Source organism: Apodemus sylvaticus, chromosome 10, assembly GCF_947179515.1.
Source record: "Apodemus sylvaticus chromosome 10, mApoSyl1.1, whole genome shotgun sequence".
In the NCBI taxonomy this organism is placed as follows: domain Eukaryota; kingdom Metazoa; phylum Chordata; class Mammalia; order Rodentia; family Muridae; genus Apodemus; species Apodemus sylvaticus.
Window position 1 is genome coordinate 94,641,218 of NC_067481.1, and position 14,141 is coordinate 94,655,358.

At 47.7% G+C, this 14,141-nt stretch overlaps 1 protein-coding gene and 1 non-coding gene across 2 annotated transcripts; both read left to right on the forward strand.

Annotated features, from left to right (window-relative positions):
• Positions 1-3,269: 3,269 nt before the first annotated feature.
• On the forward strand, positions 3,270-3,409 carry LOC127695687 (small nucleolar RNA SNORA2/SNORA34 family). Its single transcript, XR_007980057.1, has one exon. It is a non-coding gene; the product is annotated as a small nucleolar RNA SNORA2/SNORA34 family (small nucleolar RNA).
• Positions 3,410-7,677: 4,268 nt separating this feature from the next.
• Hbz (hemoglobin subunit zeta) lies at positions 7,678-9,249 on the forward strand. Its single transcript, XM_052197588.1, has 3 exons — positions 7,678-7,910; positions 8,788-8,992; positions 9,099-9,249. Exons 1-3 carry the CDS (start codon positions 7,816-7,818, stop codon positions 9,225-9,227), a joined length of 429 nt encoding a protein of 142 aa, XP_052053548.1. The 5' UTR covers positions 7,678-7,815; the 3' UTR covers positions 9,228-9,249.
• Positions 9,250-14,141: the final 4,892 nt, after the last annotated feature.

The window sequence follows — 14,141 nt, forward strand, 5'->3', positions numbered from 1 at the left end:
AGGAAGACCTAAACGAAGGAGCCCAGTGTTTCCCCAACAACCTTCACAGGAGTATTCACAGTATAATTTTCTATGTAATTAATAGTGACAGCCAGGCTCGGTGGTGGAAACCTGGATTTCCAACTACTAGGGAGACTAGAGTAGCAGGATAGAAAGTTAAAGCCAGGCAGGACAACTCATTGAGGGCCCTCAAAAGGGAAAGAGCTGGTGCTTGCTACCGAGCAGTTACTAGCGAGCAAGTGGCCGTTATGTACAAGGCCCTGGGTTCAATCTTTTCTACCACCGCTAGCTCTGAAATGCCCGTGGTGATGATGATGAGTGTGGGGAAATTACAAGATCCTAGTCTACAGAGGTCCGGTGTGCGTCCCTCCCAGATGCCTCACCAATACTGACAGCACTGGATAGGAGAACCCAGGACTAACAAACTGCGCATCACCTCAACTCCCAAGGTGTCCACATCATTGCAAAGAAATGTCATCAGCTATTACAGAAATCAAAACTTAGGGTCACACCGTGGCCTATGGATAAGTCGACTCCACTGGGGACCCCAGTTTCCCCAGCAGAAGCTGGACTTGAAGCTGTTGGGAAGGAGTGGGACCAGCCTGAGCTCTGCAGGGCATAGCCTCAGACTCTGATGTTAAAGTCTTACAGAATCGAGGTTTCATTTCAAATGTAAAATACTGTGGATTCAAGCCCTCCTCTGCAGAAGTAGACTTTTGGAAACTGAAACTTTGGAACTTTGCTCCCCAGCCCCCAAGATCTCCCTTGGGCAGAGTAGGAAACCATATGGATGCCAGGACTTATCTGTCCTGTCACTTGTTCAGGCCAAGGGCTGGGTGGGGCTCACAGACACTATCTGGGAGTCACCTTCTCCACTGAGTGTTCCTTTCCAGGAAAGAGCCACTTGTCTACAACAGAAATAGTTTTAAACGCTCTGCCCTGTCCTGACACCTATGGCTAGATATGACCCTTCACCACACTGAATCAGAAGTTAAGTCTACTTCCTCAGAAAGGTTCAACCGGTGAAACTGAACGGACAAGGCTAATTTGCCTCCCTGGTTACCTTTCTTGGGGAATCTGCAGACCCCTGCCCCCCCCAGTCACTTGATTGAACAGATACACCCCATCTGAGTCACACTGCTCAAGTTCAAAATGCTTGGAGCCTGCAGTTCTGGCTCCAGATTGGCAGCTCCAGCATCCTGGACTCCGCACAGGTCTAGGCTCTTTGTGTCCACTGGTTGAGAAGGCAAGATGGCCCCTATCCAGTCAGCATCCCAGTCCACGGCAAGTCGTTCAGCTAGTTCCCAACCTGTTGGAACCACAGGCACTATTTATAATCTCCTTGAGTGTCTATGCCTTTGCCTTAAAACAAAACCAAACCAAACCCCCACAGTGGCAGAGCTGCTCTTACAGAGTGGCCCTGGGGGTTGAGGATGCAGCACAGAGTTTGGTGCCATGTGAGGAACTTGGAAAACACTTGATAAATGTCATAGATCCATGCCACACAAAAGAATCCAGTACAAACTCTTGTCACATACACAGGATGACACTACAAAGCTTTTAAAAATGTGCTTAGACTCTCTCTCTCTCTCTCTCTCTCTCTCTCTCTCTCTCTCTCTCTCTCTCTCTCGGTTTTCTTGGATTTGTTTTTTTCTAGACAGGGTTTCTCTGTATAGCCTTGGCTGTCCTGGAACTCACTCTGTAGACCAGGCTAGCCTCGAACTCAGAAATCTGCCTGCTTTTGCCTCCCAGAGTGCTGGGATTACAGGCGTGTGCCACCACTGCCCGGCTAGACTCTCTCTTAATCCTGGCATTGGGGCATGCTTTTATTCTCTTTGTTTTGTTTTGAAACAGAGTTTCTCTGTGTAGTCCTGGTTGTTCTGGAACTCATGCTGTAGACCAGGGTGGCCTTGAACTCACAGAGCTCTGCCCGCCTCTGCCCCCTGAGTGCTGGGATCAAAGGTGTGCGCCACTGCACCAAGCTATTCTTTATTTTACTTTATTTTGTATATTTTATATTCTGGTCTTATTTAAGACTGGGGGGTCAGAAATTCAAGATCATCCTTGGCTATATATTGAGCTTGAGGATAGCTCTAGATAAACAAAACCCTGTCTCTCCAAAAGTCAAAGAAAGGGGAATAAATAAAAAATAACATAAGCAGCAAGGCTTGGTGGTACATATCTGTGTGGATCAGCACCCCTGGGACACTCTATTTAGCTTAGCCTGACTGCAAACTCACAACAACCCTCCTGCTTCAAACTCCACAACTGGAAGGTACCACAACCATGTGCCACTATTCTTTAGTTTAAGATGACAAACTTGCCAAGCAGTGGTGGCACACGCCTTTAATCCCAGCACTGGGGAGGCGGAGGCAAGCAGATCTCTGTGAACTTGAGGCTAGTCTGCTCTACAGGGCTACTGGTTCCAGGACAGTCGGGGCTACACAGCGAACCCCTGCCTCTCAAAACAAAACAAAAGTTATTTACAAACTGCTCACCATTACTCAATCACAGAATGAGGCAGGGTTGGAGATATATCTCAGTGTAGAGCGTCTGCTTAGTACACACAAGACTTGAGGTTTGATTTCCATTGCTAGGAGAGGCACTACACACTACAGTGTTGGGGGGGAGATAAAACATGCAAAACTGACAAAGAAATTTATATCCATACTATTTTTCAAATTCCGATGCATCAGTAAGACCAGCACAACAGAAAAATAAGCATCTAGATACTTCAGAAAAAGGAAATCCAGTAGCCAGTGATGTTGTGAAAAGGAGCACGGCCTCACTTACCACTGGGAAAGGAAATGGAAACCACAGAGAATCGCTGTGTCCTGACCAGAAAGGCTAAATTAAAGGGCACTACGACCAGCAGCTGTGCCAGATGTTGGGGCTGGAAGCTCACGCCAGCAGCAGAAATGTAGATTGGCCATTATGTGGGAAAGTCCCCCATTCTTTCTCTAACGTTGAAAGTGCATGTGTGAGGACCGGGCTGCAGCCCAGTTGGGAACATGCTTGCCTAGCACGCAGGAAGCCCTGGCTTCAGTGCCCAGCCCCACACGAAGTGATTGTGATGCAATCTCAACACTCAGGAGGTAGAGGCAGAAGGAGCCGAAGTGCAGGGTCATCCGTGGCTACCTAGAAAGTTTGAGGAGGCTAGCCTGGGATACAGGAGGCCAGGTCAGAGTTGTGGTGGAGAGAGGAGGGAGGGAGAAGAAAGGACAGTTGGGTTGGTTCCACTTCAGGGTGTGATGGATGACATTGTTGCAATGGCCCTGACTGAAGGCCAGAGGTTGGTTACACTACAGCTGATGGTTTCAAGAGAGGCCTAAAGAAGTGTCTTCCTGTGGTTTATTGGCTGTTCTAAAGGATCAAAAGAGAATGGCTGTTGTATTTGAAAGAAACAGCCTCCAGTGATGCTCGCCTATGAACTGCTCCCATGTTTCATTTCTCCTGAGTGTATATGCAGTAATGGGAATACAAGACCATATGGCAAGACCACCTATAACTTTTACCTATCTATCTGGCTGACTGGCTGTCCATTTTCCTATCCATTTATTGATTGGTTGATTGATTGATTGACTGGGTCTTTCAACATAGGATAGCCCTGGCTGTCCTGGGACTCCCTACATAGACCAGGCTGGTCTCAAGCTAATCAAGATCTTCCTGCCTCTGCCTCCCACGGGCTGGGATGGAAAGTGTGCACCACCACACCCTGCACACTGCCTTTAACTTTTTGAGGAACTTCCAAACTTCTTCCCAGTGTGCACCACTTCCTCTCTCCCCATTGCATCTTATCCAGATTGCAATTCTTTACATCTTCTCTAGCATTTTTATTTTGTCTATTTGCTTGTTGCTTGTTTGTTTATTTGTGTTTGTTTTTCAATACAGGGTTTCTCTGTGTAGCTTTGGCTGTCTTGGAACTCATTCTGCAGATCAGGCTGGCTTCGAACTCCTCAGAGATCTGCTTGCCTCTGCCTCCCAAGTGCTGGGACTGAAGTCTTGTGCTTTATCTTGTCTTTTTAATTATGGCCACCCTAGTAACTGTGAGGTATATATACAGCATTTTTTACATCTTTATTTTTTTAAGATTTATTTTATGTATGTGAGTATACCGTCGCTGTCTTCAGACACACCAGAAGAGGAAATTGGATCCCATTGCATGATGGTTGTGAGCCACGATGTGGTTGCTGGGAATTGAACTCGGGACCTCTGGAAGAGCAGCCAGTGCTCTTAGGCTTAGCCATCTCTCCAGCCGGGTCTATACAGCATTTGTCTGTTTGGCTTTGATACAATGTCTCACACTGTAACTCAGGTTAGCTTGCAGAACTTACCATGTAGCCCAGCCTCCAGTAAGTGGCAGGCTATGTCACTTCGCCTCCCAAAGGCTGGGATCACAGTCATCATCGTGTCTGGTGTTGTTTATTTCCTTTGGAAAAATAGTCAAAAATCCATTAGCTAATAAACAGATAAACAGCTGTACACACACTAACAAATAAAAAAGAGGCTCTGGAGAGATGGCTCAGCGGTTAAGAGCATGCTAATCCCCAGAGGCTCTGAGTTTGGTTTTCTAGCACTCATATTAGTGGCTCAGCTGCAACTCTGAACTCTGAAGGATCTGGTGTTGCCAGGCCTTTGCAGCTACACACATACAGCATACAACCTGTCTGTCTCTCTGTCTCTCTATCTGTCTGTCTCTCTTACACACACACACACACACACACACACACAGAGAGAGAGAGAGAGAGAGAGAGAGAGAGAGAGAGAGAAATAATAAATATAAATATAAATAAAAGAATAAACACAAAGGAACCAACTGACACAATGAAGACTCAATAGAGTATCATGCTAAGTAAAAGAAACCAGTTTTTTAAAAGTTACACTACTGCTTGCTGGTTAAGTTTTTGCCCCTTTTACAATTCTTCTCTCTTTCTGTTTATAATTTTCAAAAGTTCACTTACCTTTATTCTATGTTCATTGGTGTTTCACCTGCATGTATGTCTACGTGGGAGTGTCAGAGCTTGGAATTAACAGTCAGTTGTGAGTCACCATGTAGGTACTGGGATTTGAGCCCGGGTTCTCTGGAAGAGCAGTCAGTGCCCTTAATCACTGAGCCATCTCTCCAGCCTTCTCTCCCAAGTTATAATTTTAAAAACATACTTTGAATAACTTTTGCCAAGCAGTGGTGTCATACACCATTAATCTCAGCATTCAGAAGGCAGAGGCAGAGGCAGAGGCAGAAGCAGAAAGGCAGGTGGATCCTGTGAGTTTGAGGTCAGCCTGGTCTAGAGAATGAGTTCCAAGACAGACAAGACTACAAAGAAAAAAACCTATCTCAAAAAAACCAAAAATAAAATAAAATAAAAAATAAAAATACCATTAGTAAGTAAAAATTATTTCTCTCATTCTACAGGATATTGCCCAACTTTAAGCCTTAAAGCTATAGTAATCAAAGCAATGTCATTGTGGCTAAATATGAATGTGTAAGTCAGTGGGACAGACTAGAGTTGAGAAACTGTCTTATGAAAATATGGGTCAGTAAGATGGCTCAGTGGGGAAAGGGACTTGCTGCTATGCCTGTCATCCAGAGCTCCATCCCTAGGATCTACATGGTTGAAGACAAGAACAGATCCTGGAGCTGGGCGGTGGTGGCACACGCCTTTAATCCCAGCACTTGGGAAGCAGAGGCAGGTGGATTTCTGAGTTTGAGGCCAGCCTGGTCTACAGAGTGAGTTCCAGGACAGCCAGGGCTACAGAGAGAAACCCTGTCTCAGAATAAATAAATAAATAAATAAATAAATAAATAAAAACAATTATCTCTCAAAATGAATCACCTATGCAAATATAAAACAAGCAAAAAACTTTTAGAAGAAAATATAGATAAAAATTCTTGTTTTTTGCAGTTAGGCAGCGAATTCTTAGACATGACATTAAAAGAATTCTTTCTTAAGCTGAGCATGATAACCCACACCTTTAATCCCAGCACTAGGGAAGTAGAAACTAAAAGAGGCAGCCTGGTCTACATAGCAGGTTCAAGGGCAGCCAATGCTGCACAGTAAGACCTTGACTCAAGAAACAGGACGGGAATCTTTCTCCCACTTAATTTTGAGATAGGCTGACCTGGAACTTGCTATGTAGACCAGGCTGCCCTCAGGCTCACCAGGATGCCTCTAACTCTGCCTCCTGTGTGTTGGCATTAAAATCATTTACCACTAATCCCACCCCAAAAAGAATGAGTTCCAATGATAGAAGCTTGATGAATTAGACTTGACCCAAATTAAAACGTTGACTCTATCAAAAGGACTATTAAGATGAACTGGGGGCTGGGTGAGATACCGTAGTGGGAAGAGACCCTTAAAAGCAAGCTTAGCAGCATGAGGTAGTAGTCCTCTGTCCTCCACATGTCACATGTGTGCCCTTCACACACAAAACAAATATATGATACGTGAAAAAAATTGAAGATGAACTGGAAAATGTAAACCTAGTAGAAGGCATTTCTAAATAGCATATCTGACCCCCCAAAAATGCATCCAGATTATGCACAGAACACCCATAAATCACTAGTAAGAAAATGGCCCAGTGGAAATGTACACAAGGAACCTTTTATAGGTAGACAAAGTGCTTGAGCAGAGACAATACCAAAGATTGCAAATAGGCACCCAGAGAAATCTTCCATCACTGGCCATTGGGAAAATGCAGTTGTCAGCCACAGAGCTACATCGGTACTTAGCTGTCAAACAGCTAAGATTCAAAAACGCTGGCACTGCTACATAGGAACATAAAAGAGTAACAACACTTGTGAAAACGGTTTGGCAATTCTCTATAAGGTTAAATATACACCTTGCATATGCCAGGTATTCTATTCTTAGAACAGATGTATCAACAGACACAGATATAGAGAAATTGAATTGTAAGCTCAAGCAGAGACCTCTCTATGAATGTGGGTGAAGGATAAAAAGTAGCCAACTATTGGTAAATATGGAAGCAGATGGATCTACAGAATATTATGCAAGGAGAAAGAAAGCCAGTCTTAAAAGGGTGCAATATGGGTATGATTCCAGTTACACATATTTTTTAAAAGGATGAATTAGCATGGCTTAGGTTAGGAGAGAGAGGAAGATGAGGGCTCCACATGGAAGGCTGTGGAGTTTATGGGATGGTGGAGCTACATAGATCTACATATGTGTCAATCCAGGACAATGAGCAAATCAACCTGACTGACTCCATGTTAAGAAAAAAACTAAAAGAATTGTGTATTTCATTGTACACTGGTTGGCATGGAGGGCTACTGGAGACTGTTTTCTTTGTTGTTGTTGACGCATCACGTCCTCCTGGTGCCAGCGGACTTCCATGATCTTCCCTCAGTGCTAAGTGATAAGGAGGACTGCTTCCTTGGTGGGAACTTAAGAGTCACAGAAATTAGGTGATGGGAATGGCACAGACAATTTGTGATTCTGAAATGAGAAAGGACAGTGCAGATCTGGACACAGGACTGACCTCCTGACATGGCTGGGCCCCTATCTCTCCTGGACTCTGTGTGGGACTAAGACCAACACCCCTCCTAAGGCCATGGGGGGTGGGCAGGAGCGATAGCACTTGCCCTTACAGCCCCTCCAGGCCCTGATTCCCATTGTTGCTGCCTCTGATAACAGGCTCCACCCTGCAAGCCCCCTCCCCTCTCCTAACCAGTGGCCACAGCCTGACAAGCCCCTGACCATGCGTATATAAGGAGCCACCGGGGACGAGCATCGTCAGGCCAGTGTCAGGTGCATTCAGCTCCAGTACCGCCTCCAGACCTCACCACCGCCAGCCACCATGTCTCTGATGAAGAATGAGAGAGCTATCATCTTGTCCATGTGGGAGAAGATGGCGCCTCAGGCCGAACCCATTGGCACTGAGACTCTGGAGAGGTAAGTCCAGGCACCAGGGCTTGAGGAAGTGGGTCAGAAGAGGGATGGGTAAAACCAAGGTGACAGAGAGAAGTTAGTGAGGAGACGCCACTGAGGACGGGTCATGAGGAGTGTGGTCAGGACAGTAAGGACAGAGGCGGTGAGGAGAACGTGGAGAGGACTGAGAGATCAGAGCTCGTGAGGAGGGGTCCAGGCGGGCAGACAGGCTGCCACAGGAGGTGGACTGGCAGTCACAGAGCCCACCAGAGTCTTCCGTGTGGCTTCTCAGGAATTTGTTGAATGAACAGGAATGAGTGAATGAGTGAATGAGTGAATGAGTGAATGAGTGAATGAGTGAATGAGTGAATGAGCTACAGGCAGGGAGTAGATACTGGGCCTGGCCATGAGGAGCCTTATGCAACAGGAATATTAACATCACTCTTGGGGTTGTTTTTAAAAGATTTTGTGTGTGTGTGTGTGTGTGTGTGTGTGTGTGTGTGTGTGTGTGTGTGTGTGTAAGAGAGAGAGCGAGAGAGCGCGCGCACGAGAGAGAGAGAGAGAGAGAGAGAGAGAGAGAGAGAGAGAGAGCACTTAGGTCCCAGCAGAAGCTAGAGGCATCAGAATCCCTTGCACCTTAGTTACAAACAGTTGTGAGTTCTCTTCAGGGCAGTAAGTGCCCGTCACCAGTGAGCCATCTCTCCAAATGTTCTTTGTATCATGTACGGTTTTTTTTGTAGTTCATTTCCTTAAACTCTGTGTAAAATACTATTTTGTTTTCTGTCTGGTAGGTCTTTAACTTTTGTGCATCCCTTCTATTTCGAGCCCAAGGCAAGAGCCAGGGTCCTAGCCCTCCCCCTAACCAACACTTGTAAAACTAACGCTCTCTCCCGACCCCCAGGCTCTTCCTCAGCTACCCCCAGACGAAGACCTACTTCCCGCACTTCGACCTGCACCACGGGTCACAGCAGTTGCGTGCCCACGGCTCCAAGATCTTGGCCGCTGTGGGTGACGCGGTTAAGAACATCGACAACCTCTCAGGTGCTTTGACTAAGCTGAGCGAGCTGCACGCCTACATCCTGCGTGTGGATCCGGTCAACTTCAAGGTGGGTTTGCGAGAATGGAGCGAGAGGTCAGCAGAGGAGCTGACAAGGAAAAAAAGCGGGAGGGGTCTCCCCTGCACTGAGCACTGAACTTCCCTTCCCTCCGCAGCTCCTGTCCCACTGTCTGCTGGTCACAATGGCTGCTCGCTTTCCGGCCGACTTCTCTCCTGAGGTCCACGAAGCCTGGGACAAGTTCATGTCCATCCTGTCTTCCATCCTGACTGAGAAGTACCGCTAAGCAACCCCTCCAGGACCCCCAAGACCAGCTACGACCTCTCTCCTCCCCTTCATAGCCCTCCCTCAGGCCTTTCTCAGAATCCCTAATAAATGGTTGAAGAAGGAAATAACTGGTCCTGTGTATTCAGTCTCGGAGGGAAACAGGGATGGGGACACTGTGGGATGCACTGGGGGTTGGCAGGAACACTGGGGGTTATGCACTGCCTAGAGGACATTCCTAAGGTGGTTTGGGGAGGGTCAGGAGAACCCCAGAGTCAGAGCGGGCAGGAAGCAGAGCAGCCCACATAGTCAGACCTACAGCTGGAGTTCTCCTTGCCTTCCCACATCGCTTCTCACGGTGTGGTGGGCGGGTGTCAGGATTTCCTCAAAGTCTGAAGTCATAACTTCCGCCGCCCTGTCAGGGGGTGTCCATGTCCCTAAAGGATAGAGGACTTCCAGTAACTAACTGCCTTCTTAGGAGTCATTACAGGTTCTGCGAGATCAAAGCGAAGGCGCTCATGCACAGGACTGAGTCTATGACAGGAGCCCTGTCCTTGGGCCTCTCTCTGGGCAGGATTCTGTGGACAGGTGTGGGGCTCTGTGTTCCTGCCGAGTTCAGCGATTCAGGACGGCCCCGGGAGGGGAGCGCGGTATGAAGAGGCCCTCAGAGCGCTCCACTCCTGTGCCAAACTCAGCACCTGAGAGTGTGGCCACATTGCACCTGATTGCCTGCCACCAAGCACATTTAGGGGAGCAGCTGCTACTTCCATGGAGGTGGCATGTGGTCCCCAGGAACCAGCCTCACCATGTCAGGGACAGATGTGGGGCACAAGGCCTGAGGTTTCCCAGGGCAAGCAGTGCTAAAGTTAGGGAGAGCCACATGGCTGCCCTACAGGCTCGCTGACCTGCTCAGACGGACAATTCACAAACACCAAGATCTCCCACAACGGCATGTCTGGTTAGTTAGAAGAGCTGCTGCAGCTAACCCTCAGGTTGGCCACATGGATGTGGTAATGCGGCATCAGGACCACCCATGTGCAGATCCTGGCGCTTACAGGTGGACCCCGCCCAGTTTCCTGTGAACCTATACAGCCTACATGGTCCAGACCATGGCTGGGCCTTTTCAAGTAGAGTTATGGCTGGACTGCTACCCATGTTCTGGGGTGGTACTGGCCTCCCATCTGCAGGGTGAATTCACTGTGGAGATGCAGGTGGATGGAGATAAGTTCTCTGGTGCTGGCAGAGAAATCGTGCTAAGTCTCTGGCCTCGATCTGATCTGTGCACATCAATTAGCAGAGGTTTCACAATAGCGTGTGACTTTTTGGAGAGCTAGACAGGTTGCCTCTCTGTTGCTGGGCAAAGAAGCTCAGTATCGCACAGAGTCTTCTAGAATTCTTAAATGCCCACTAAAGGTTTACCTTTATATCCCTGGAGTGTCTTGGGGCAGAGGAAGAGCTTGGGTGGGGGCAGGGGAGTGTATTCTTTTCCAAGACAAATCTGGCACCAAGGGGCATCATACTATTCACAAACACACTTTACTCTCCCTTCATCTCCTTTGTCGGGGCTTCTAGCAGCCAATCCCCTGGACTTTTGCAAACAAATATGGAACCAAGCCCCTGGGATCAAGTGTATATATAACCTGGAGCCTGGTAGAGGTGGGTGGGCCCCCACGCCTCTTCCTTCCTAGCGTGCTCTCTCTGCAGCAGACCTTGACTGAGAGCAGGTATCCTCTTTCTCTGACCTGAACAGCGTAGTGAGAGCTAGGGGTTGCTGGTGGCCACATGGGGCAGGCAGGTTCCATTGACAAGCTGGTTGAGTCTGTGCATGTCTGATCTATCGAGCGGGAAACTGAGCACGCTAGGTTTTAGGTCACAATACACGGTAGATACCTGACAGTAGCTCCCCATCCCAATCTGGACACTCAAACTTTGGGGCTCCCTTCTATGAGGTGTCCTCATCCAAGTCCTGTCTCCACTCTCCCAGGTTGGCTAGGAGACAAAAATTCAACAGGCTCCTGTGGTTTGTTGGCAAACAACAAAGGCGAAAGAGATCAAGATTCTAGAGCTTTGTAAACACTGAATACATTCAGTCTCCAAGATGGCATCCCGTCTGGGCAGGGAGCACTAGATCTGGTCTGGCACAATGCCAGATCGGACAAGGGATGCCCTGTTCTGGCTCCCTGAACTCCAGTAGCTGGTGCCAAGGGCCTGTGGCCCTGAGTCGCCTGAGCAATAGCTGAGCTGACCGCCATTGTTTACATGCACAAGTCACAGCTTTAGTCCTTGGGAAAACACCAGACAAGATGGCATCTGAGATTGCCTGCCAGTGCATTGGCTGAGCCAGTAAAAGCACTTGCCATGAAGCCTGCCGACTGAAATTAAATCCCCAAGACTGCCCTGACAGAAGGAAAGAATGACTCTCACAAGTCATCCTCTGGCTCCCAAACATGTGCCATTGCACACATGCACACACAATCAACCCATCAAGCAAACAAGCAATGCCATTTAAATTTTTATTTTATTTTATTTTATTTTATTTTATTTTATTTTTGGATTTGGTTTTTTTGAGACAGGGTTTCTCTGTATAGTCCTGGCTGTCCTGGAACTCACTCTGTAGCTCAGGCTGGCCTCGATCTCAGAAATCCGCCTGCCTCTGCCTCCCAGAGTGCTGGGATTACAGGCGTGCGCCGCCACCGCCGCCACCACCACCCGGCTAAATTTTTAAATATTGTATTCCTTCCCCCAAGCCAGTCTGGGTCTGGGTCCTATAAGGTTGGATTCTACATTTAGAAGTTTCTAGAAACTATGTGAGAACCATAAGACATGGATGATAGTTTACAGCAACAAGAGCCTGGACTCTGTCCGCACAGTACTGAGAGATTCAATGAGAGCAGTCATGCGAGTTTCATCAGGCCTTGACCCCACCCATCTGAACTTTCCCAGTAAGACACCTTCCCAGACCAGTGAGCTCAGGGAAGTGAAGCTCACACATCCATTCAGACACAGACTCAGGAGAACCCACTGTGTTTCTTTCTCTGTTGGTGATAACAACATTGGGGCATCTGGGACAACGTAGAACGGCACGGGGCTGAGTATTGTTCTGCCCTCTTCTGCCTCTCCTTTCCTCTAACTCCTGGGTCAAACAGCAAGCACGACCCCTCAGTCTTGTTTGTAGTCCCTAACTGTACCTACCCTAACATTTCTCAATCCCCTTTACCCACCACCACCGCTTCTCTTCACAAGATGTTCAGGAATTTCCTCAGGACCTACCTCCCCAGTAACAACCAGACCCCTGACTCTGTCTAAGGAAAGACCCAAGGCAGAAAGGCAGCGTATGCGCTATGCCACGAGGTGAACCAAATGAACAATCTCCCCACTCTCTTGTCAGCTCTGAGTGAACTATGTGTCCTCCAGCTGGGCGTGCCCCAGGCCAGCTTCAAAGGCAGCAAGCAGGCAGGGTTCCCCAGTTGCAGAAAATGAATGTAGGAGCTCTCTGCTGTCTCTGGGAAATGGCCCACAGAACCTCTTTCCATCGCATGATGATGTCAGCCTCCAGCCAGATAAAGTCACCACAGAGATGGCTTCACTCTGGACACTTTTTGGGACCTGTGGCTAAGGCACTGACCTCCAGATACTATTAAACCAGAACCTTAAGAACAGGACACCTGCCCTCCCAGTCCCTCATTCCATTTCACACCTGCAAGTCCTGAATAAAATCTGTCTGGGTGGTGACCTATCTGCCTGGGGTCTCTGTGTCACTAGCTTGTCAGTGTTAACTCTGGTTCTACTGTTTGGGCAGAAGGACTTCTGCAGCTGCAATAGGGGGGTGGACACAGGGAAATGCCTATACCCTGGGAGGGCCAGGCGTCCCAGGCTGGTTCTCTCAGCAGCCTGAGGAGGAAAGTCCTAAGATGTGCCAACTCTGCTAAACTATCATTGAACTGACCCGAAACAGCTAAACACAGAGCTAAGGAAAAAAAAAATCTTCAGGGTAATGGGGTCAGCTAATATGGAAACCGAGGAAAATCCACAATAAGTTGAATAAGACCTTCAAGGGCAAGCTCAGCCTTGACATAAACTAAAGCTAGCTGTTTTGGGGCACAACTGTAACCCCAAAACATGAGAGGCAGAAGCAGTAAGATCAGAAGCTCAAAATCAATGGAAGAAAAAAAGAAGAAAAAAAGAGTTCAAGTGTGGCTACCACAGTGTGAGGAGTAAAGAGCAGATTGGGCTGTATAACTAACAGTTCCAAGAAAGGGGACGGGGACACAGATGAGGGAAAGAAGGAGAGGGGGGGGCTGGTGAGATGACTCAGCCAGTAAGAGCACTGACTGATCTTCTGAAAGTCCTAAGTTCAAATCCCAACAACCACTTTGGTGGCTCACAACCATCTGTAATGGGAACTGACATCCTCTTCTGGTGTGTCTGAAGACAGCGACAGGGTATTTACATATAATAATAAATACATCTTTTAAAAAAAGGAGGGGGAAAAGTAAGTGGAAGAAAGGAAAAAGAGAGAAAAAAGATGGAGGGAGAGGGAGAGAGAGGGGAAAACTTAGAGGAAAAAGAATAAATGGCCATTTAGATTCCCCAGACACATATGTTTTTAATGTTATCTCAGTTAGGGAGTTGGTCCCTCTGCTGTCTCCCTCACCCAAGTCAAGGAAGTTAGAACTGAGCCCAGGACTTTGCACTGAGCACTGCCTCTGGCTCTTATTGTCTGTTTCCTTTTGCAGTGCTGGGGACTGAAGCCAGAACCTTCCTCAGGCAAAGGGAACAAACACTCTGCTATTCACTTACACCCCAGCTTCTGTCTTATTGTTTGTTTCTCCTAGAAACACAGGGGTAGGGGGGTGTCGGGGTGGTGGTGGTGGTGGTGGTGGTGTGTGTGTGTGTCTCAATCTGCAGAGGATGACCTTAAATTCCTGGGCTCAAG

Excerpts from the sequence above, each read along its gene's own strand:
- Hbz (XM_052197588.1), top strand. The coding sequence starts at position 7,816 with ATGTCTCTGATGAAGAATGAGAGAGCTATCATCTTGTCCATGTGGGAG. Across the intron at positions 7,911-8,787 it reads GGCACTGAGACTCTGGAGAG|GCTCTTCCTCAGCTACCCCC; the intron begins GTAAGTCCAGGC and ends CCCGACCCCCAG. Across the intron at positions 8,993-9,098 it reads TGGATCCGGTCAACTTCAAG|CTCCTGTCCCACTGTCTGCT; the intron begins GTGGGTTTGCGA and ends TTCCCTCCGCAG.